Source organism: Felis catus, chromosome D1 (assembly GCF_018350175.1).
Source record: "Felis catus isolate Fca126 chromosome D1, F.catus_Fca126_mat1.0, whole genome shotgun sequence".
NCBI lineage: Eukaryota > Metazoa > Chordata > Mammalia > Carnivora > Felidae > Felis > Felis catus.
The window spans coordinates 7,010,563-7,032,067 of NC_058377.1; the positions used below are offsets into that span (position 1 = coordinate 7,010,563).

The 21,505-nt window shown below is 40.8% G+C and overlaps 2 protein-coding genes across 13 annotated transcripts in view; both read right to left on the reverse strand.

Moving 5' to 3' along the window:
• The window catches only part of CD1H11orf65 (chromosome D1 C11orf65 homolog), a 64,554-nt gene extending 60,825 nt beyond the window's left edge, over positions 1-3,729 (reverse strand). For 4 of the 11 annotated variants that reach the window (XM_045038256.1, XM_019811250.3, XM_006936604.4 and 1 more), the window contains exon 1: positions 111-205. The gene's annotated coding sequence lies outside the window, so the exon portion shown is untranslated. Of the gene's footprint in view, positions 1-81; positions 206-3,609 lie in introns of those variants that run through there. The other 7 variants (XM_045038255.1, XM_045038250.1, XM_019811249.3 and 4 more) reach the window with 5 other exon arrangements.
• The window catches only part of POGLUT3 (protein O-glucosyltransferase 3), a 29,116-nt gene continuing 8,872 nt past the window's right edge, over positions 1,262-21,505 (reverse strand). The window contains exons 2-9 of one of the 2 annotated variants that reach the window (XM_045038246.1): positions 17,844-18,041; positions 14,514-14,800; positions 10,665-10,881; positions 8,990-9,186; positions 6,994-7,188; positions 5,581-5,685; positions 3,610-3,731; positions 1,262-2,844 (exon numbers count right to left, since the gene is read on the reverse strand). In XM_045038246.1, the coding sequence (XP_044894181.1) occupies positions 2,811-2,844; positions 3,610-3,731; positions 5,581-5,685; positions 6,994-7,188; positions 8,990-9,186; positions 10,665-10,881; positions 14,514-14,800; positions 17,844-18,041 (1,355 nt within the window). In that variant the 3' untranslated portion in view covers positions 1,262-2,810. Of the gene's footprint in view, positions 3,732-5,580; positions 5,686-6,993; positions 7,189-8,989; positions 9,187-10,664; positions 10,882-14,513; positions 14,801-17,843; positions 18,042-21,505 lie in introns of both variants that reach the window. The other variant, XM_023239070.2, reaches the window with a different exon arrangement.

A 21,505-nucleotide genomic window follows, 5' to 3' on the forward strand; every position in this document is an offset into this window, starting at 1 on the left:
CTGGACAAGGGTGGTCTTAGAACAGAGGCTACAGAGAGGAGAGACCAGCTGTGATATGGGCACACACGGTAGGGGTACAACCTTCCGTTCACCTTTCTACGCCGCCGTACCTGGCTCCGCAGAACTTCTCGTTAGCACTGCAAACGGAAGCTACGCACCTCTACTTCCGTTCTGGCCCGTTTCAAGGCCCCGCCCCGGTCTGTCCCTCGGCCCCGCCCCGCCCCAAGGCCCCGCCCCTCAGCGCCGTGCTTCCCTCCTCCACCACCACCCCCGGCCCCGCCTCCGTCTCCCGCTTTTCCAAAACGAAAAAAATGTGAGGCTAGTTGAACTTGTTAGTTCTCGCTGCGATTGTTAAAGGCTTTGAGGCAAAGCATTTTGAAAGGGAAACCACAGTGCATTTCCGCGATTTGGGGCTAAACTTATTATAAAGCCTGGTCACTGCCACCAAGGGCTTTAAGGATGTGCGAGAAATACACAAAAGCTTTCATATGTAAGTCATTTATTCATTTGTAAATAAGAAAACTGATCCTTCTAGCGATTTGGCATCTAGTGCTCAGGATCAAAAAGTGACACGTGATTGTAGTCTAATGAGATTTGTAAATGTAAGCTCTTTAGCTGGTAAATCCTAAACCTGTTTTATTTTTTTAATTGAGGTATAATTGACATATACATTAGTTTCAAGTGTACAACATAGTGATTTCGTACGTGTATATATTCATTGCTAAGTGATCGCTACAGTAAGTCGTGTATAACTTACTAAACCAGTATAACAACTAAACCAGTATAATGACGACCTAAACTGTCTAAGACATGGCACTTCTTGTTATTTTAACCTGGAATCAGAAAAATAATGGTGTCAAGCCCAAATTTCTTTCCCCCTAATATTAGGGAAATCCCACTAGGGACTGAGTGGTGGTGATATAAATTTGGGTTCATTCACTCATAAAGACACGATAAAATTATAATTAGACCAACCCAGTTGCAGAAATACCAGGGCTATAGGTTGTTACAATCTTTTTTTTTTTTTTTAATATTTACTTATTTTTGAGAGAGGGAGAGGGAGAGGGAGAGAGAGAAGGGGTGAGGGGAAGAGAGAGTGGGAGACACAGAATCTGAAACAGGCTCCAGGCTCCCAGCTGTCAGCACAGAGCCCAAGGCAGGGCTCTGATAACTCTTGACCTGAGCCTAAGTCGTCGCTTAACTGACTGAGCCACCCAGGCGCCCCACTTTCTTCAAAACAAAAGTTGTCTTTTTCAAAATATTATTTAGAAAATTTACTTTATTTAAAAGTGTATAAAATATATCCCATGATATAAAATTCTAGACATAGTAGACTTAAAAACAGCATAATGGAAAATATAAATATCCATTTTCTTATATATATCTTTTGTGCACTTACAGTCTTTTCCTAGGTTTACATTTTTCTTTATTTTATAGTCTAATTCATACTTGCAGTAAAAACAAATATCATAGACAGGTATATAGCAAAAAGTAAAAATTCCCTTCTCTCCGTCCCTTCAGATATTGGTAAATAAAATCTTTCCAAACTTTCAACCATGCAAACATATTTTTGTTTTTTACATTCATGGTTTCACATTATACATGCTGTTCTGTAACTTACTTTTTCCACTGAATACTGTAATGGAAATCTTTCATGATAGTATGTTTAGAGATACTTCATTCTTTTTAATGGTTGTATTATATTCCTTTATATATCATTATCTATTTGGCCAGTTCCTTCATGAAGGCTATTCAAGGTGTTTCCAACATTTTACTAATAAAAACAGTGCTGCAACAAATACCCTGGCAGCTTATTTAGACAAATGCACTTACTATACTTACTTGCACATCCTTACAGTCCTCTTCTTTGAAATATCAGATTTTTTAAATGAAAGTTGAAGTATTAAAAATGACTAATGGATTATGTGGGTAATGTGTGAATTCGAAGGGAAAAATCATGGTTTTAGTAAAACTACTTTATTAGGCTATATTCATGTCCACAAACCAGAAAACCATTTAAGCTAACTTTGAGGGCTCCACTTAATTTCTTAAATACATCCTCTCTGTTCCATGCTCAGAGGCTGCCTGATGTATCTCAGTTCACTTTTCACTTTCAGTCTTGTTTGGCAGCTGGTGGTAGATATTTAAAACATTTAAGATGTTTTGAACAAGATGCCGTCAGCCACAAGGAAGGAGCAGGGGTTGGTGGGCAGGGAGGTATGAGGGAGGGCAAATTTTCTTTCCATAATCTCGGCCTTGACAAACCCCAAACTCGGGGTACAATATATACAGGACATGGATTCATTAGGTTATGGTCCCAGTACAGCTTGCCCTGTGACCGTGTACTTGGGAACAACTGGTGGGTATTGGTTTTCCTTGGGTACTTGGCTTTGGTTACACTGCTCTTAAATATGGTTTTGCTTTTGTCTAGTTACACAATTCTGTGTTCTTATTGACCTTCAGAAAAAGATATGACTACTTTAAAGTGGTTACATTACAGTGCTTTCCAGATTAAGTAAATATTTCAATGAGAGGAGTCAATATTTTTAGATTGGGAGGGTAGATAGCTCTTGCTTTGGGGAAGTGCTCATTAGTGACATGACCAATGACTCTTGGATGGGTGGTTTTACAAGGAGTGTGTAACGAAGTTCTGGGCGTTAAGTCTTAAGTCTTGACCCCGTCCAAAAAAGGCGAAGGAAATTTCAAAGTTTTTCTCTGAGCAGTGCAAAACCACTGCAACAGCAAGGATGCATTCAGGATGTTTGCCTTTCTTCTCAGCATATTAGTGAATTCCCAAAATACCAGGCTTATTACTGTTGCTTCTGGCAGATGTTTTCAAGTATCCTTTTATAGATTAAAAAAAAAAGTGGTAAAGATCCCCACCTGACTATCGTTATCTTCCCTCTATTCAATAGATAGATAATGAATGGTTCCCATAGGATGTTCTCATGTACTTTAATAACCGCGTTGTCCTTGCTGGGTGTCCCACCCAGGTAGATTGGAAATTACTAGCTTACGACACAATTTCTCCTTAATTTTGTCCCAGGCTTCGGTTAAACTTAGCTAAAAAGATCCAAGTGAGCTTTAAGACAATACTGCCTCCCTAGTCTCCAAGCTACCTTTAATAAGGGAACCATCCGCTCCTTCCTTAACTGTTCTTATCAGACCTTCCAGGAGGAGGCTTGCCATTACTGAATGCCAAAAGCAGCCTGCAGGAGAAGAAATTAGGCAATGAGGCGGAAGGACCCTGCACAAGCATTTCTTCTTCATAACTGGAAGAGGAGGAGGGAAAGTGAACAAGGGGCAGGAACACACCAAGAAATATGGCGCCAACAGTTTCCTAGAGAGTGATATTTGGGCAAGCCTATCTACTATGACCCGCAAGTTTTCTTTTTAAAAAGACAAACTGATGCCGATGATAGCGGTTTTTACACAAAAGAAAATAACACTTAAAGACACATGTAATGTTGGCTCTCCTACTGCTCTATCCATGCACGTTAAGTCTCCTGAACTGCGCTCGACACAGGGTGGCCTCTACCTGAATGATCTGAATGCTTGCAGGCAACTCCTCGGCCACACACGCAGGGCTGTGAATGTGAGCTGACTTACAGCTCTTCTCTAGAAGGTCTTTCCCGGTGGCACTGGCACACGGACGTGTCATCACCAGGCTGAGCAACAAGTTCCATTCCGTCGCGTATTTCCGGTTTGCTGGACTGGCGCTCGGCATATTCCTGGAATGTGCGTGTGAAGGCAACTCAAAGATTAGTCCCCACGTCATCCCACTGGATCCTCCCTCCCTACCCCACTCACGCCATCCTTCCTAGTGGCTGTGTATCTTTAGAAAAAATTTCTTTCTTTTAACGTTTATTCATTTTTGAGAGACAGAGCACAAGCGAGGGAGGGGCAGAGGGGCAGGGAGACACAGAATTTGAAGCAGGCTCCAGGCTCCGAGCTGCCAGCACAGAGCCCCAGGAGGGGCTCAAACTCAAGAACTGTGAGATCATGACCGGAGCTGAAGTCCGACACTTAACTGACTGAGCCACCCAGGCGCCCTAGTGCTGTGTATCTTGAGACTACAACCAAAGGTCTGGTTTATTCCAGTCCCAACTTCAGTTGTTACGGGTACTAAGTGCAATGTTTCATAATCTAACAAGGAACCCCAATCTATAATTTTCTGTGGACGTAGGAAGCCTCCACAAAAGGAGGTCAAGCCAGGCATCCCCATTTGAAATAACAGCACCTCTTGGCATTTACCCTCCACTGATGAATAATTAAATGTGTTGAACACTCAAATCAACAAAGATGATATGTATCTCAAAATAAAGTTGGCGGTCCCACACACCCTTCCCTTTAGGCTCATAGCCACATATGTTTTGGCTACAGACCTGCGTGGTGTCCTCCTACTTGGCCACTGACTGAAATATTCCTAAAAATTAGACTTCCAGTTCAGTGGTTCCATATACGATGAGCTGGACATTCCTGGTGGGGGGCCCAACCCCCAAAAATACTGACACAAGTACAGGAACCAACTTAATAATTTAGGGTGAAAAACCCCTACTATTCAAGTTACAGGCAGACCAACAGAGGGTGCACAACTCATTTAAGGGAAAGGCTACTTTTAGTAAATAGTGTAATTTATCATTTTAATTTTTCTACAAGAGAACAATATCCCCCAGCATCTGAAGAAATGTACTTTTCTTCTGCCCACAGAAAAATAAGTTTAGGTTAAAAACAGAAGTATTATTTCTCTTTTTTTTTTCTTCCTGGTGAGATTTTACTGTGTAAAAACACAAGATAGTTACTCAAAGAACCAATCTTTGCATTTCCGTATTTTAGGCCTAAGGTGTTAGAACCATTAGAAATATATTTCATTTTGGGGTGCCGGGGTGGCTCAGTCGGTTACGGGTCTGACTTTGGCTCAGTTCACGATCTCACGGTGTGTGGGTTCGAGCTCACGTTGGGCTCTGTGCTGACAGCTCAGAGCCTAGAGCCTGCTTTCAATTCTGTGTCTCCCTCTCCCACTGGCACTCTGTCTCTCTCTTTCTCCAAAAATAAATAAAACATTAAAAAAAATGTAATAAATGTATTTCACTTGTTTGTTTTGTACAGCAAGCTAAATATTGGCTTTCCATCCTATACCGTGATACCAAAAGCATGAATCTTAAGTAGTAAGAGCAAAGAGGCAGACACGTTGAGCAGAAAGAGATGTTCATGATCTCCAGTCCAACCCCCTTACTTTCTAGAGGAGGAAAGATATCCTCTGAGGTTCAGAAAATACCTAAACTTGGAATTCCACAAGGCACTTAATAAAAGCACTGCCAAGGTAGGGGGAGCTTTTCATCTAGATTTGGAAGGGCTCGGTGCACTGTTTTTCATAATACCGAGTGGAGATAAAAATACAGGGGCCACAAAAAGACTTAGCACTGATCCTGTCTTTCTGCGGGCTGGTGCTCGGCTTGGCCAGAGTTCCGTGGACTGACTCTCAGAACCCTATGAAGAAGTGAGGCACCCAGGCCCAGCATGGGGTCTGAGGATGCTCCCCACCCCCCCCTCCTGGCAGGATGGTCCAAGGGCACTCACCCGGAATACTCTGTAATAGTAGCAGTAAAGCCGGTGTGGCTGCAGCAGGTCCCTGGCGCTCAGCTGCCCTTCTTTTGCAATCTTCTTGGCTTCTTCATCATTTTCCTGAAAGGTTTAAAAAAACAACAACACGATAAATGAAAAGTACTCCTGTGACCACCCACCCTCCCAAAGAAGGCTACTGGTGAGTGTGAAGCAGGGCCGATGTCGGGTTAAATGTGAACAGCATGGAAGACCCGGAACAGGGTGAAAACAGCCTCAGAACGAGGCTCTGAAGAATAGACAAGGTACTTTGCTAGACATCTGTTACACAGCAATGGTCACACGTGTTTGGACCCTGTTCCACTGGCTCAGAAGCTCCCCCCACCCCCTCCCGCCCCATACCTTCACCCAACATGCAGCTTCTCTTGTGTCTCCTGGCTCCCCAGGACATTTAGGGCTCATCCTCTGTTCCCCCATCCTAGCCTCTCTGCTTGGTATTAAAATGCAAACTGGAGTAGAATGAATCACTTTTTATGTTCTAACATCTCTTAAGAGCTCCATTTTAATTTGCAGTCAGAGCCCCAAAGTTGTTACCAAGCAGTACCTGTGAAAGTCTATCTTACTGCTGTAATAGTAAATTCGGCGATTGGTACCCGCAGGCTGTTCCTTCATTACCAGGAACACTCAGCATTCCTAATTATACTTTTGGAAAATAGCTAATATTCTACTCTGCTGCCCACAGGAAAAGCCACTGGCAAGCAATCCTTACTTTTTATTAAAGGTCACAAAAATGATTCTGCCTCGGGCACCCACTTATTTGCATACCCAAACACTGCTTCTCAGAAACTTAGAAATAGAACAAAATCTTATAACGAAAGGGTAAATTTCTAGAGCTTCATAATAAAACAGAACAGCTTTTTAATACTTTTTCTTTAAAAAATATGAAACAAATCATATTTTATGGAAAACTTGTAATTCTTGGGATGTTGTATAGCATGCAGCGATTGTGCCTTTTTCCTAACTGGGAACAAGAAAAGAGCATCGTAATTGCCTTTAATGTCTTCTTGTGCATAAAGGACTCTAACCCTGGGTTTTTCAATCAGCGATTTGCATTCAGTGTGTTTTTGCTTGATTAGTGTGCGTATGCATGAATAGTGATTCCTTCAGAAAAATCTATATTCTATATAATATATACATTCCATATAACATTGGACTTCCAACTCTTCTAAAAAATCCTCAAAAATGTTGATAAAGGGTATTAAAATGACCTCAATGTTGATTCTTTAGCCATTTCAAGGGAACAAAAGTTCCAGAAAATAACATTTCTCTGACTAAATTATGTCAAGGTAAATTGCATCATGATGGAACTCATGTAAATAACATTGGTAAGTGTGTTATCACCTCAAGAAATTAAAACTCCAGAAAGCGTACCTTGGCCCACTTAATTTTCTCTAGTAAATCACTAAGATTTCTTTTAATTGGGACATAATGTTTCCAAGGCTTTAGTGCCATATAGAAATGTTCATAGTATGTTGAGTCCTGCTTCAGAACCAGACTGTCACCCAGCATGAGGTACGGATATCTATACGCAGCCACAGTCCCATCCACATTCACTTGATACTTGTACTAAAAGATTAAAACAAACATAAACAAAGAAGAAATTTAACAGCCATTTGCTTCACTTCTGATTGTCATCAACACCATAATACTAAATATAAAGCAGTTATTTTCCATGTTCCAATTTCACTGTTTAAAAAGTTATACACTTCATTTTGTAATTCACATTTTCTCTTTGTATTAAAATCATAAGCAGCCTTTAGCACATCGATTTTAGGAAATACAATGCAATGGGGTGTCTGGGTGGCTCAGTCGGTTAAGCATCCAACTCTTGATCTGGCTCAGGTCATGATCTCACAGTTTGTGAGTTCGAGCCCCCCATCGGGCTCTGCACTGATAGCACAGAGCCTGCTTAGGATTCTTTCTTTCCCTCTTTCTGCCCTCTCCCACTCGTTCTTTTTCTCTCAAAAAGAAAATCTTAAAAAAAAAGAAATATAATGTATTTAAGGATAAGATAATCAATAGTTTTAGGAAATAATTTAGGAATTAGGAGTACCTTTTTCCACTCTATGTAATGGGGATTCAGATTTCTGTGACCAGGGAGGAAAATGTTTCAAAAGTTCTATGTTTGGGGTGCCTGGGTGGCTTACTCGGTTAAGCGTCAGATTTCAGCTCAGGTCATGATCTCATGGCTCATGAGATGGAGCCCCAGGTCAGGCTCTGTGCTGACAGCTAAGAACCTGGAGGCTGCTTCTGATTCTGTGGATCCCTCTCTCCCACTTGCACCCTGTCTCTCTCAAAAATAAATAAACATTAGAAAAAATTTTTTTTTATTTTCTAGGTTTATTAAAACTGACTTCTGGTAACAATTTACACTTTCATGTATACCTAATTTCCCTTGTTCCTTATACCTACATAAGTATGAAAAAGGAAAGTGTTACCTCCAGAAAGCTCAATTTTAGAGTTGAGCACATAGAAATGTGGAGAAGTTCATGGACTAGTGTGATCGCTTGCGACACAATAGGTACTCGGTTTACATATTTGCTGGATTAATAAGGCTTGGTTTACATTTCAAAATCACTTTTCATAGGAATTAAACCTCACTTGATCATAATAATGTGAAGCACATATTATGATAACCTCTCTTCCCCCCCCCACCTTCTTTTTTTTTACAAATGAGAAAACTGGTGTTCAGATAAATTTATAAGCCTCTATTCTTTGAGTTCAAATCCAATGTTTTTTTCATTCTATCACACCGATATGAACAGGATGTACTCACAGATTTGGTAATCAATTTTTTCTTAAGTAATTGGTACCAAAGAGTTTTCTAGCCAGTCAGATTCTGTCATACTGTTCACATCTCTATCCTTTGGGCCTCATGACAGTGCTCTGAAGGAGCAAGGCAGGCATCTTGCATGTTTAGGGGCGCTAAGAGATGAAGGTCCCACAGTTAATGGCAGAGGCAGGACGCGTACCATAGTTCCATACTTATATGGAGTTTATACTCTTTCTGTTTACAAAAGGCATTTAAGATCACTTTATGTAAAAGGTATTTATAGTCCCAGCTTATAAAATAAGTCTAAACAAGAAAAAAACAGATAAGTAAATGCACCCAAAACCCCAGGTTAATCCTCGTACTATAGTATTAAATACAGTCCTGGCCATTGGGTAGACAGAACCAACAAAAACAAAAATACCAAAAAGGAGACCACAATGAATGCTCTAATTCCCTATTCTTGGAAGGGAGAAAGTAAGAAAGTGTGGGTGTGCCAGCTCAAAAGACTGGAGAAATCTGCCCACCCAGTGATTTGGTAGACTTTTAATGCAAGTTTATCACTTCATATTCATACAGGAAGACATAAACGCATACCTTAAAGAAATCAAAGAAACCTATCAATTTAGCTTTTCCAAGCTCCTTTTCTTTCTCTTGGAAAAAGAAATATCCTGTAATTCCTGCATCTAGGAGCTCTGGGTTTTCCTTGGACATCTGTACCAACTGGAGTCTCTCTTCTCGGCTATCTCTACCTCTGAAGAAAGCTTTTTCTGTTTTATTGATCCAGGAAGGCCCTAGAGGTTTGAAGCCATAAAAAAATATGATTATGAGTTTGACATTCATAAAAATGGTAAGCATAATCATCTTTAATATACCATTGTCATTTAAGATGTTAAAGCTCTTTTATCATCAACTCATCTTCTAAAGTAAGGTGCTGTTTCCAAAAAATAGGGGATTGAGTACCTTCCTGAGATACTTTCCAGTTTAGACTTTCAAAAACAGCCCTTTTATCTGCTGTATCACATAAAAGAATTCTCTCACTTCTCCTATTTGTCTACCTGTGAGAGCTCACTCAAATGCTAGAGTGTCTGTTGCATGACTTTAGGAGTTATCCAAAATAACGCTGGATCAAGTTCAAAGCAAAAAACATTCAGCGACTTGGCCACTCACCCAGGCATCAGCTTCTTCCATCCTTTGTGCTTCACAATAAAAAATGAGCTAGGCTTTTGTTCGTAGACTGGGTGAGCAGAACAAACTATATAACTAGGTAACACCCACGTCTTTAATTCTTAGGTTGCTCAGATTTTTGAGCACATCACCTTTGAATACAGGGAGGATTGTCTAATATGCTCTGAAATCAAAAAACATATATATATATAACTCAACTAGATGCATGTGTGTAAATATGTGTGTGTGTGTGGGGGGGTTTCTTTCCTGAGAGGGAAATATTCTAGAAGAATTAACTAAATTTGTTTCTATGATTCTAAAGAGAGGTCATTAGTTAACACCCGTTACTCTTCTAAGGGATAAATTGCAAAACATAGAAACTGGAGAGGGTCACTCTCTTTAATATTTTAGTACACTTCTCAAGAATTCACTGTTACCAAATAAAAAGTCAGTTTTGAATCCATGTTATCTTCAGGTCGTTTGCAAAGAGTCTTCGGTCGCATCTGCCAAATAAGTCCACCAAATCACAATAAATGGGAACAGAGTTTATAAAGACAGGCAGGGTTAGGCAGGGTTTATTCTACTCAGGGAGTCTGGTTTAATAAAAAGTTGTGTTGGGCCATAAAATGTAAGGCCATCAAATGGGAGTGGGGGAGGGGCAGAAAGAATTCAGGTTTTAAAGGATCAAGTAAGGCAGAAGGAAGAAATGAGAAAATTCCTCACTACATGATGGAGGGAGTAATATCCAAATAACACTGCTATAACAATTCTCTTACATCCACATATAATTTTATATTTTTCAAAATGCTTTCTGGCTCCATCCAGCAATATAAAGGCACTGGAGTCAGAATTAAGTGACAATTTTACCAAATATATATTTTCAAATGGTATTTACAAAGGACCAACTCAAAGGAGACCCAGTTACGGCAGGTCTGGATTTTACTAGTTCAACCCATACATCTAAGTTTTGGATTAGAGGAATCCTACACTGCCCTTTTTTTCTCGGTCAGAAAAGAAGAATGATGGTTATTTAAATATATACCTTTATTCTCTCTGGTTGAACACTCCCTTTTACCTCTGTCTTCGAGAACAAACTTTTATTTACCTGTATTTCCCTGAATAGAGAGGAGATCATTTGTGACACCCCTCATTGCTTCCAGTGTGGAGTGGGAGATGTCATATGTTGGAAGGATAATGTCTCGTGAATCCAGGGAGCCGCACCACGAAATGATAGGCAAAGGGCCAGGGGTTTCATTGACTTTTCGATGCTCCAGAGGCCAATCTCCAAGATTAATATAAAATTCTATATCGGGGAGAAGGACCTAAATAAACAAAAGATGAAACATCAGTTCTGCAAAGACCTCAGTTTTGGGTACTAAATGCATCTGTTCTTTGGCTTTTTAAAATATGTCTGGCAAAAGTGAACGTTTGGAAAGAGTAGAGGCGAGAAAATTGCCTGTCAGTCATCAGCAGTATCCGAAAATCGAGGGTGAGGATGGTAGATGGCAAATCCATGTAACCAGGAGTAAGCTCCTTCTGTCCAGAGATGGAGTTTCAAATCGCTTAGTATCAGGGCACCAGGCTGGCTCAGTCGGTGGAGCGTGTGACTCTTGATCTTGGGGTCGTGAGGTTGAGCCCCATGTTGGGCATAGAGATTACTTAATAAAAATATAGATAAATTATCAAAATTGCTTACTGTGCTAGCAGTGGACATGGTATAGACCAGTACAAATAAAGGGCTTCAAGAACTCTTTCTGCCAGCTGCCTACTAAAGAATTGACAAGGTTAGACCCAAGCCCTTGTTTTCCTTGAGTATCGAACCTCCATGTCACGTCTACATTTGCTTCCGGAATCTGCCACTCCGTGGCCATCTCCGCGGTCAATGCCTTGGTTTAGGCTCTTCCCATCTCTTGCCTAGATTGGTGCAGTAGCTTCCTCACTAGGTGTTCTGCTCGAGGCTCTCCCCACTCTGATTAGCTCTCACTTTGCTGCCTAAATGTCTAAAACCCAAATTCATGTTACTAGAAGCTTAAGAGAACCTTACGCCCACAGGACAAGGTGTAAACTGTCTGGCTAGAAGGCAAGGCCTGTTATCTCGTTCCAGCTAAGCTATAAGCCTCACCTTCCACCCGAGAAGGTGCCGGTCAACTTCGGGCTGCTCTCTGAAAATGCCAGCCACTCTCCTATGCAATTCCCTTCACACGTGGAATATTCTTCTCCTCCTTATTCACTTGGTGGTCTCCTTTCTCATCCTTCAAACTCAGACCTGATGTTACCTCCTCTATGACTCCCCCCTCCTCAGACATTTTCACCCTGGGCACCTACTTTCTTTACAAGCTACCAAGATGAAGTACAATCTGTTTATATCCACACACCACTCCAACTTCCAAATAACAAAACAAGTCCCACCAGAGCAGGCTGCTCAAAGTCCAGAGATGAGTCTCATTTGTCTTGGATTTCTTCCCAGCCACTGGGCAAAGAACCCGGAACAAGAGGGAAGGGCCAGGGATGGGACTACTCAACCTCATGCTTCCCCACTATTGTTTATAAACTCATTAATAAACTCCACACCTAAATAAATAAATAATAAAATAAACCAAAAAACCCTAAAACAAACAAAAAACACACAAAACACAAAACAACAACAACAACAACAACAACAACAACAAACTCCATACCAGAAGTTCTCACTATAGAACGGGGTTTCTTCATTTCAGCAGTATTGACATTTTGGTCTGGGTAGTTGTTTGCTGTAGGCAGTTCTGTGCATTGTAAGATGTTGACTAGTATCCATGGTCTCCACCCACTAGATGTTAGTTGCAACCCCCAAGTTGTGGCAACCGAAACTGTCTCGAGACTTTGCCAAATGTCCTCTAAGGGGCAAATTAATCACTAGGAAAAACCACTGCTCTAGAGGCAGCAACATGAGTACAAGGTAGGACACAGAGCAGGGTGGACTGGCGGGCGGTAGGCCAGGAAGAAAGCACCACCTTTGTGATCAGGTACCTGCGATGCGCTCATACCATGGGCGAGTGCGGAGTGGGGAGGAGGCTGCTATTTAAAATAAGAAGTGATTGGGGCGCCTGGGTGGCTCAGGCGGTTAACCATCTGACTTCGGCTCAGGTCATGATCTCACAGCTCAGAGCCTGGAGCCTGGTTCGGATTCTGTATCTCCCTCTCTCGTTGACCCTACCCCGTTCATGCTCTCTGTCTCAAAAATAAATAAATGTTAAAAAAATAAAGTAAAATAAGAAGTGACTGCAGCCACACATTCAGCACACTTGGGAAAGTGTGTAACTCATATCACCCAAGTTGGCTTTGGGTTTAGACAACTGCCTTGACAATCTTGAGTGGGAAAGGTAGAAAAACTCCCATCCTCACCCTTCACTCTGCATGGTCAGGAAGGAGGAGGAACAAAAGGCAATTTGAACTGCTCTGCTTCAGAGTTTTGCAGGTGTGGAAAGAAGGGTCGAGTAGAGGGGAGTGGGGGTGGGGGCGGAGTTGAGAAGTCTTCTGAAAGATAGAGGCCGAAGCATATTCTACTAAGAAGCCAAGACCTGAACATCAATGACAGCCAGTGAGAAATTCCTGGAGGCAAGGATGACTGAGTCCGATTAACACAGGCATGTCTATTTTTATTTATTTGTTTGTTTGTTTGTTTAAAGTTTACTTACTTATTTTGAAAGAGAGAGTGAGCATGAGTGGGAGAGGGGCAGAGAGACAGGGAGATAGAGAATCCCAAGCAGGCTCTGCACTGTCAGTGCTGAGTCCGACACAGGGCTTGAACTCACCAACCACGAGATCATGACCTGAGCCGAAACCAAGAGTCTCTTAACCAACTGGGCCACCAGGTGCCCTCAGGGATGTCTATTTAAAAAAAAATTTTTTTTAACGTTTATTTATTTTTGAGACAGAGAGAGACACAGCATGAACAGGGGAGGGGCAGAGAGACAGGACACAGAATCGGAAGCAGGCTCCAGGCTCTGAGCCATCAGCCCAGAGCCCGACGCAGGGCTCGAACTCACGGACCGTGAGATCGTGACCTGAGCTGAAGTCGGACGCTTAACCGACTGAGCCACCCAGGCGCCCCAGGGATGTCTATTTTTAAATGTTAGCATTTTTGTTTGGTTGGCTTTTACTACACAATGGTACAAAATAACCTCTCTGTTACTAGAACCATCAACAAAATGTGCCATGCATACTATCTTTTAGAGATGGTTAGGATAAAACAAGGAAAAGTGGTCTAAGTTCAAGTCATTTTGAGGTAATAAGAAACAAAAGAGCTGCAGAAAGTGAAATCTGAATGGAGGGAGAACTACAAGAAGTGACCTTGGGGCTAAAAATGTTTGGGAGTCCACGAAAGCGTTGGGAGTTTTATGCAGGGACTACTTACCTGGGATGGGGGCTCAAGCCACTTAATTTAAATATTAAAGGAAAGAAAGATCCATAAAAGGGGAGAACTGATGAACACTCAGGTGGTGGACATTTTAGCTACACATTTCCAAGGCCAGAAGCCATTTCTATCCTTTGCCACTGTTATTCCAGGCATCGCAATATTACAACTACATAATTAAACTACAGTTGACCCTTGAACAATGCAGGGGTTAGAGGTGCCAATCCCCACACAACCTAAATTTTGTGTATAAGATTAGACTCCCCCAACACTTAACAACTAATAGCCTACTGTTAACTGGAAGTCTTACCGATGACATAGCTGTTGATTAACACATACTCTGTATGTTATATTATATACTGTGTTCTTCCAATAAGGTAAGCTAGAGAAAATAAACTGCCATTAGGAAAGTCATAAGGAGGAGAGAATACACTTAGAGTACTGTACTGTATTTATTTAAAAAAAAATCCATGTATAAGTGGACCCACGCAGTTCAAACCCATGTTGTTTAAGGGTCAACTATATATTGTTTTTAGAACCAATGAGTTCATGCTCTCATACCTTTCTTGCCAGTGACAGCAAAATCTCATCTGAGAACATTTTGAAGTCTGTGTATTTCCCTAAAGATCTCCGGTAGATGTGGTTGTTGAGAATCGTGTAATGGACAATGGCACCCCTTTCATCCCCAAACCTTTTCGGAACTTCATTTAACATCTGCTGGAGATTGATGCTGGGGAAAGAAGCGAAATCTTTTGCAATCTGTGGTTCCTTGGTTGGACAAGACAGAGTTTTTTGCCAGGCCTGAGGATCCTCTTCCGGACACTCACAGTACTCATGGTACACTGGTCCTAGGGAAGGCAAAACATGTGTAATGCCATGTTCCATTAACAAGCACCACAACACAGGGAGTTGTTTCTGCCCCTGATATGAACGTGGGATGATTTCTTGGTGAATTCTAAGATTATCCAGATGGGAATAATCTGCCCTAAACAAATCAGTGGTGAAAGCAGTTATGTCAGAGTCCCATGCTTCCATTTTCATCCCCATCTTGTACGCCTCTAGACGACCTACAGAGCATATGCTCTCTCCCCATATCACCACTCTCAGCCAACTAGCTGCTGAATTCAGTTCTAGTGCGTTGTAAGTGCATGGAGAACATAAAACAACTTACCTTTTAGCAAAGAAAAAGAGAATGTATTACTTTTGAGGCATTATTATATAGTAGGGGTGGTGACTTTTTTAAAGACAAGATGGAGAATCTCTAAACCTCTAAATCACTGAATCTCTAAAATCATTTCCGTCAACACATCTCAGAGAGGAAATATGTAACCCAGGGGTATCTGGCAGTGTAATTTTTTATTTTGAAAGAGAGAGATTGAGCACAAGCAGCGGAGCAGCAGAGAGAGGGAATCCCAAGTAGACTCTGCAATGTTCGTTTAGAGCGAGACGCAGGGCTCAAACTCACAAACCACGAGATCATAATGTGAGCCAAAATCCAGAGTCAGATGCTTAACCAACTGACCCATGCAGGTACCGCCCCGGCAGTGTAATTTTTAAAAAAGAATTTAAATTTTATACCCAGCCATAAGTATAATACTTCTCTGAGGACTCATTTTAAAAGAACTTTATACAAATTTTATATTTTACTTCAAAATATATTTAAAATTTTTTTTTTCAACGTTTATTTATTTTTGGGACAGAGAGAGACAGAGCATGAACGGGGGAGGGGCAGAGAGAGAGGGAGACACAGAATCGGAAACAGGCTCCAGGCTCCGAGCCATCAGCCCAGAGCCTGACGCGGGGCTCGAACTCCCGGACCGCGAGATCGTGACCTGGCTGAAGTCGGACGCTTAACCAACTGCGCCACCCAGGCACCCCTCAAAATATATGTATATTTAACTTAACATAAAAACTTATAACAAACGATTGTGTTTCTTGACTATTTCTACTTCCGACCAAGGTGAGTAATATGGATTTACCACCTGAAACTATCAAGAAACAGGCAAAATACATGAAACAGTTTTTTAAGCCACCAGACATGAGGCAGTAAAGGACACTGAGTCTGAGAAATAGGAAGCAGATGAGGTAAAGCCTACAATTCCTAAGGTTACTGCTTAAGGGAGTTTCTAGGTTATGGAAACAGGGGGAGAAATATAGGTTGAGCCCAGCAATCTCACTGAGTTGAGGGGACAGAGCAGAGTGTCCAGGGAGAACAAGGCAGCTAGAATTTATAGGGCATAGTCTATGAAAGGGAAGAACTATGCAGAAAGAAAACTCCAGAGATCTGCAAAAGGTTCCCCCCTTAAGTATTTAGGGTTTCTGAAGTGTGTATATAAGTGAGGAAAGGATCCAAGGCAGGGAAAGAACCAGTCAGAATGATTAGAGGCAACAGTAGTACCCACTGGTCATAGAGGGTTGGAAATAGTGTCTGTTCACACAAGGCAGACTGGAAAGCATCCTTATTTCTGAGGCTTGGGTAGACCAGGCAGAGAGATATTACCTGAGTGCTGGGGGAAAAAAGCCATAGCCAAATGTGGCTCTGGTCTCACCTAACAAACTGTAAAAGCAAAATTCGAAAAATTCAAACTATTTCCAAGTAACTTAACTGCATTCTAGAAAAAAGTTCAAGAAAATGAGAAAGTGCCAAGAGATGAAAAACAGACTGGATACAATTAATGACAAATTGGACATTGCAGAAGAAAAGATTAGTGAACTTAATGACGTAGCAATAGAAAGTAGACACAATGAGGGACGCCTGGGTGGCTCAGTCAGTTAACCATCCGACTTTGGCTCAGGTCACGATCTCCTGGTTTGTGAGTTCGAGCCCCACGTCGGGCTCTGTGCTGACAGCTCAGAGTCTGGAGCCTGCTTCAGATTGTGTCTCCCTCTCTCTCTGCCCCTCCTCAGCTCATACTCAGTCTCTTTCTCTCTCAAAAATAAACATTAAAAAAAATTAAAAAAAAAAAAAAGAAAGTAGACAAAATGAAATGGAGAAAAAAAAGAATTTTAAAAATGAAAGTAGCATCAGTGTGCTCTGGGATAATTTCAAGTCCGATATAGGGGTAACTAATTCTTGGTGGGATTCTGGAGAACAGAAAAAGTATTGAAGAAATCATTGCTAAAATTTTTCTGGATTTAGTGAAATCTATAATCCCAAAGATCTAAGATGCTCCACAAACCCAAGCACAAGAAACATGAAGAAAACTACACCAAAGCACATAATAATCAAATTGTTTAAAAGAGCCATGAGAGAGAAAACCTTCAGCAGGATGGAGGGACAGAGACAGATGTCAGCAGATTTACTGTTGGAAACAATGCAAGCAAGAAGACAGTGGAACCACATCTTTAAAGTACTAAAAGGAAGAAAAAAACCTGTTAAACTATTCTATATTTAACAAAGATGTCTCTCAAAAATGAAGGCAAAATATAGACTTTTTCAGACACACAAAGGCTGGAGGAACTCATCACCAACATTCTCACACTAAAAGAAATGTTAACAGGAATCCTTTAGCCAAAGGCAAATGGTACTAGATGGAAATACAGATTTGCCAAAGAATTAAGAGTGTTGGAAATGTTAACTACCTCGATAAATACACAAGATTTTGTTGCTTATCATTTAAATTTCTTTACCTAGTTTTCCATCCCTCAAAATTCCAAGTTAAATTGAGCTCCAGGAGGGGCTCCTGGCCAGCTTAGAGCATGCAACTCTTGGTCTTGAAGTCGTGAGTTCAAGCCCCCCATTAGACATGGAATTACTTAAACTGAGCTCCAGGAGGTATGCATACAATGTTTACTCTGTTGTACATGACTTCAAGGTCATCATAACCCATTTTGAAACGCATGGGGTCTACACATATAAGGCTGGCTCTGCACTGTATGATAATCACTTACCTTTCAAAATATAGGGAGACTGAGCCACATGTTCATCACCATAAAGGACCTCTATCTTCAGCCCTTCACTGACAGTTTCATACATCCTATATCGCACCAAAAATGTCCCATCATTCCTGTCCAAAGGTTTGGGTACGTGAATCCGGACTAACTCTTTAGGTGAAAGAGATTTGATTACTACCTTGAATAGTGTTTGACCTGAAAGAAAAAAATATATATACGTAATGCTACTAGTTCATGGTTATTTTGTCTTATCAATTATTGGATAGGTGTCTCTATACTGAAGTTACTTTTTTCTATACCATCAATTGTAAACAAAAGTTTTAGTGTGGAAGGTCCTTGAGACCAGGAACAACGTCTGGGTTATGCCTGGAAACCAAGTATCTAAGTCAACATTTGATTCATTAGTCATTCAATAAAGACTTACTGAATGAACAAAATCAATACATTAAAAAAGCAAAGAAGAGAAGAACTTTTTGTCTATTTGCTCTTTTTTCCTTTGTGTGGGTTTAAAACAGTTCAGGTATTTAAAAATCCATAAACTCCTAGAATGACAGGGCTCTATCACGATCCAACTGTCTCCTGGTAAAATATACACCAGCTTTCTTGTAAACCATGTGCATACCAGATAACCCTCATTTCTGAGGAAATTTCCCGTTTGTTAACCCAAATTTCTAACTAGACTTCTAAGTTTATTTCCCTAAATAGAGATTATAGCTAGTTAGTAGACTGTGCACAAATATCACTCACACACTTACACACACACACACACACACACACACACACACACACACACAATTTTCACACACTTTTGTAAATGCTAGAGTGTACTTCTCTAAGCTTTTTTCCTCAGGTTGAAATGAAAGTTATCCTAGGATGATCTAACATCCTTTTCAACTCCAAAATTCTGTGGGTTTTCTATTCCAGAGTAAATAACACCTGCTTAGTAAACCTCCCCTTCTCTTTTTGTAGTATACTGACTGATTTAGACTGATTAATCACAATACTGTTGTGATTAATATCACCGTGATCCAGGGATAAACACTGCAGTATCTTTCTTCAGAGAGTCTGCAGATCAGGGCAGATCTGATCCCCAGGAGCTTTGAGAATAAAGATCAATTAATGTCCTCACCACAGTTAATCACTATATCAAAGGCAAATGTGTTAAAAAAAAAAAAAAGTGGTGAATCCTCTGAAATTCACAGCCCTGGAAAAAAATAGTGGTGACCAAAGTAGTCTTTGATCCCACATCTATCATAGTATGAAATTAAGTATATTTAATATATGTATTTTTGAAATTACTGAGTGAACCTAAATCTAGTTTCTTAGTTTCTAAATCTAGTGAGTGAAGTTTCTAGTTTGTCTTGATCTTCAAGGGTTTTACTTTTTCCTGTGGGTCAGGAGAGGTGTCCCTCAGTCTCTTCAGTTTGTAATAGTAATGTAGTATCTGACATCTTCCTATTAAATTTTACTATTTTATTTTAGCATTGAAAAGAGTGTGATAAATTATGAAAGCAATCTGATAAAATAAATGAACTATAACCAACATAGGGAATGTTGTAAGAAAAAAGTAAAGAACTTAGTGTGAAATTATTTAAAATGTTAGCCATTTACCTGAAATGCTTAAATGAAGCATATTAGTTATTGCTTTCATGTTATTTCTCACTTGGTTTTATTTTTATTTTTTTAAATGACTTTTTTAAAATGTTGATTTATTTTTGAGAGAGAGAGAGAGACAGACAGAGGCAGAGACAGAGACAGAGCGTGAGCACAGAAGGGGGCAGACAGAGAGGGAAAGAGAGAATCTGAAGCAGGCTCCAGGCTATCAGCACAGAGCCCAATGCGGGGCTCAAACTCATGAACTGTGAGATCATGACCTGAGCTAAAGTCAGATGCTCAACCAACTAAGCCACTCAGGTGCCCCTCTCGCTTGGTTTCAGGAAGACAATACAGTGTGGCAAACTGAAAATCAGGCAGGCAGAGCCTGGGAACTAGGAGGTAATTTCCATTATATTCTCCCCAAATAGGAAACAGAAAAGCTTTGTCTCTTGATCAAAGAGTCCTGTTCTCCACAAATTTATGATTTTAAATAAACAAAACAGATATAAGAGAAACATATTAGTGACTGTGTGATCTTTTTGGAAAAAATAGATTTACAGAAAAAAACAGCTCCAAAGTGCTTCCTTATTTTTAAATTCAAAGAATTGGACTAGATATTGTCTTGTCTCTTCCAACTATAAAATTTGTCTCTGAAATAGCATTTAAACATTCCATTTCAAGATATATGTATAAAAATAAAATGTAGCCATTTTTAATATTTTAATGTTCAGCTATGTTTATAGTAATCTTACATGCCTGTGTCATTGTTGGCATGCCATTAATGCTGGAATCAACACAATTTAACAATGGCCAGGACTGAAATAGAAATAAGCAATTTTAACCTCATTAAAGAGAAAATGAGGGGCGCCTGGGTGGCTCAGTCAGTTAGGCATCTGACTTTGGATCAGGTCATGATCTCACGGTTCACAAGTTTCAAGCCCCACATCAGGCTCTCTGCTGTCAGCACAGATCCTCTGTCCCCTTCCGTCTCTGCCCCTCCCCAGCTTGTGCTCCCTCTCTCTCTCAAAAGTTAATAAACATTAAAGACAGAGAGAGAGAGAGAGAGAGAGAGAGAGAGAGAGAGAGAGAGAGAATGAATTAGAAGAGGGCACTTTGAAATTGCTTCAGTGGAAGGAATGTGAATTCTCATTGGCCCCAGGCACCAACATACTGAACAGACTTCAAGCCAAGCTTGAATTTTCCTACTTCACAAGTTCAGACTTTAAGAGAGTGAGTTAAATGAGGCTGCAGGGTCCATGGACACCAAAGGAGGTTCACAGGATCAAAGCCTTGTATCATTGGAATCAGAGCTTCTGAAGGCTTTTGGTTTGGAAAGGAATACTTTTTTTTAATCACTTACTTAGCATTTATTATGTGCCAGTGCCCGAGCTGGAGATCTTCATTTGCATTTTCTACGTTCTTTATTTCCTACAAGAATTTGTAAGGTGGGTATTGTCAGCCTCATTTTACAGATCAGGAAACCAAGACTCCAAGAGGATAAGCAACCTGACCAGAGTCACCTATGTTAGGTAGGAGAGCCAGCTTGAATCCTTCTTCTTTCCAAGCCCCTCCTGAATCCACCTGGTCACGCTATGTAAGGTTAGTATATTGGTCTGCAGAATTCAGACTTGGAGGAACAACCTCCATCCAGAGCTCCTGGTACAATGGAGTCACCGCCTCCCGTTTTGTTTAGGAAGATTATGAAGGCTCGACAGCTGGAAGAGCGTCAACCCCGTATGGCCAAGGGAACAGAGTGCCAGAAGGCCAAGCTGTTTTGCCTTGAGGCTAAACGTAATCTTCCAAAAATGTCTGGCTGTCTGCTGACCATGGATGCTCTCCAGGAACTTGCTGAAAACTGATGCATGACAATCATCTCACGGGAGATGTGATTAGACGGAAAGAGCATGCGTGGATGTGTACCTTGGCTCTGACGCTCAATGGCTGTGGGGCCACAGGCAAAACATTTTAGCTTCACTGAGCCTCAGTTTCTTACGTGTAAAGCGGAGAGAACAGTACCTATCCTTCTTATCTCACAAGATGATTAAGGAGAACAAATTAAACAT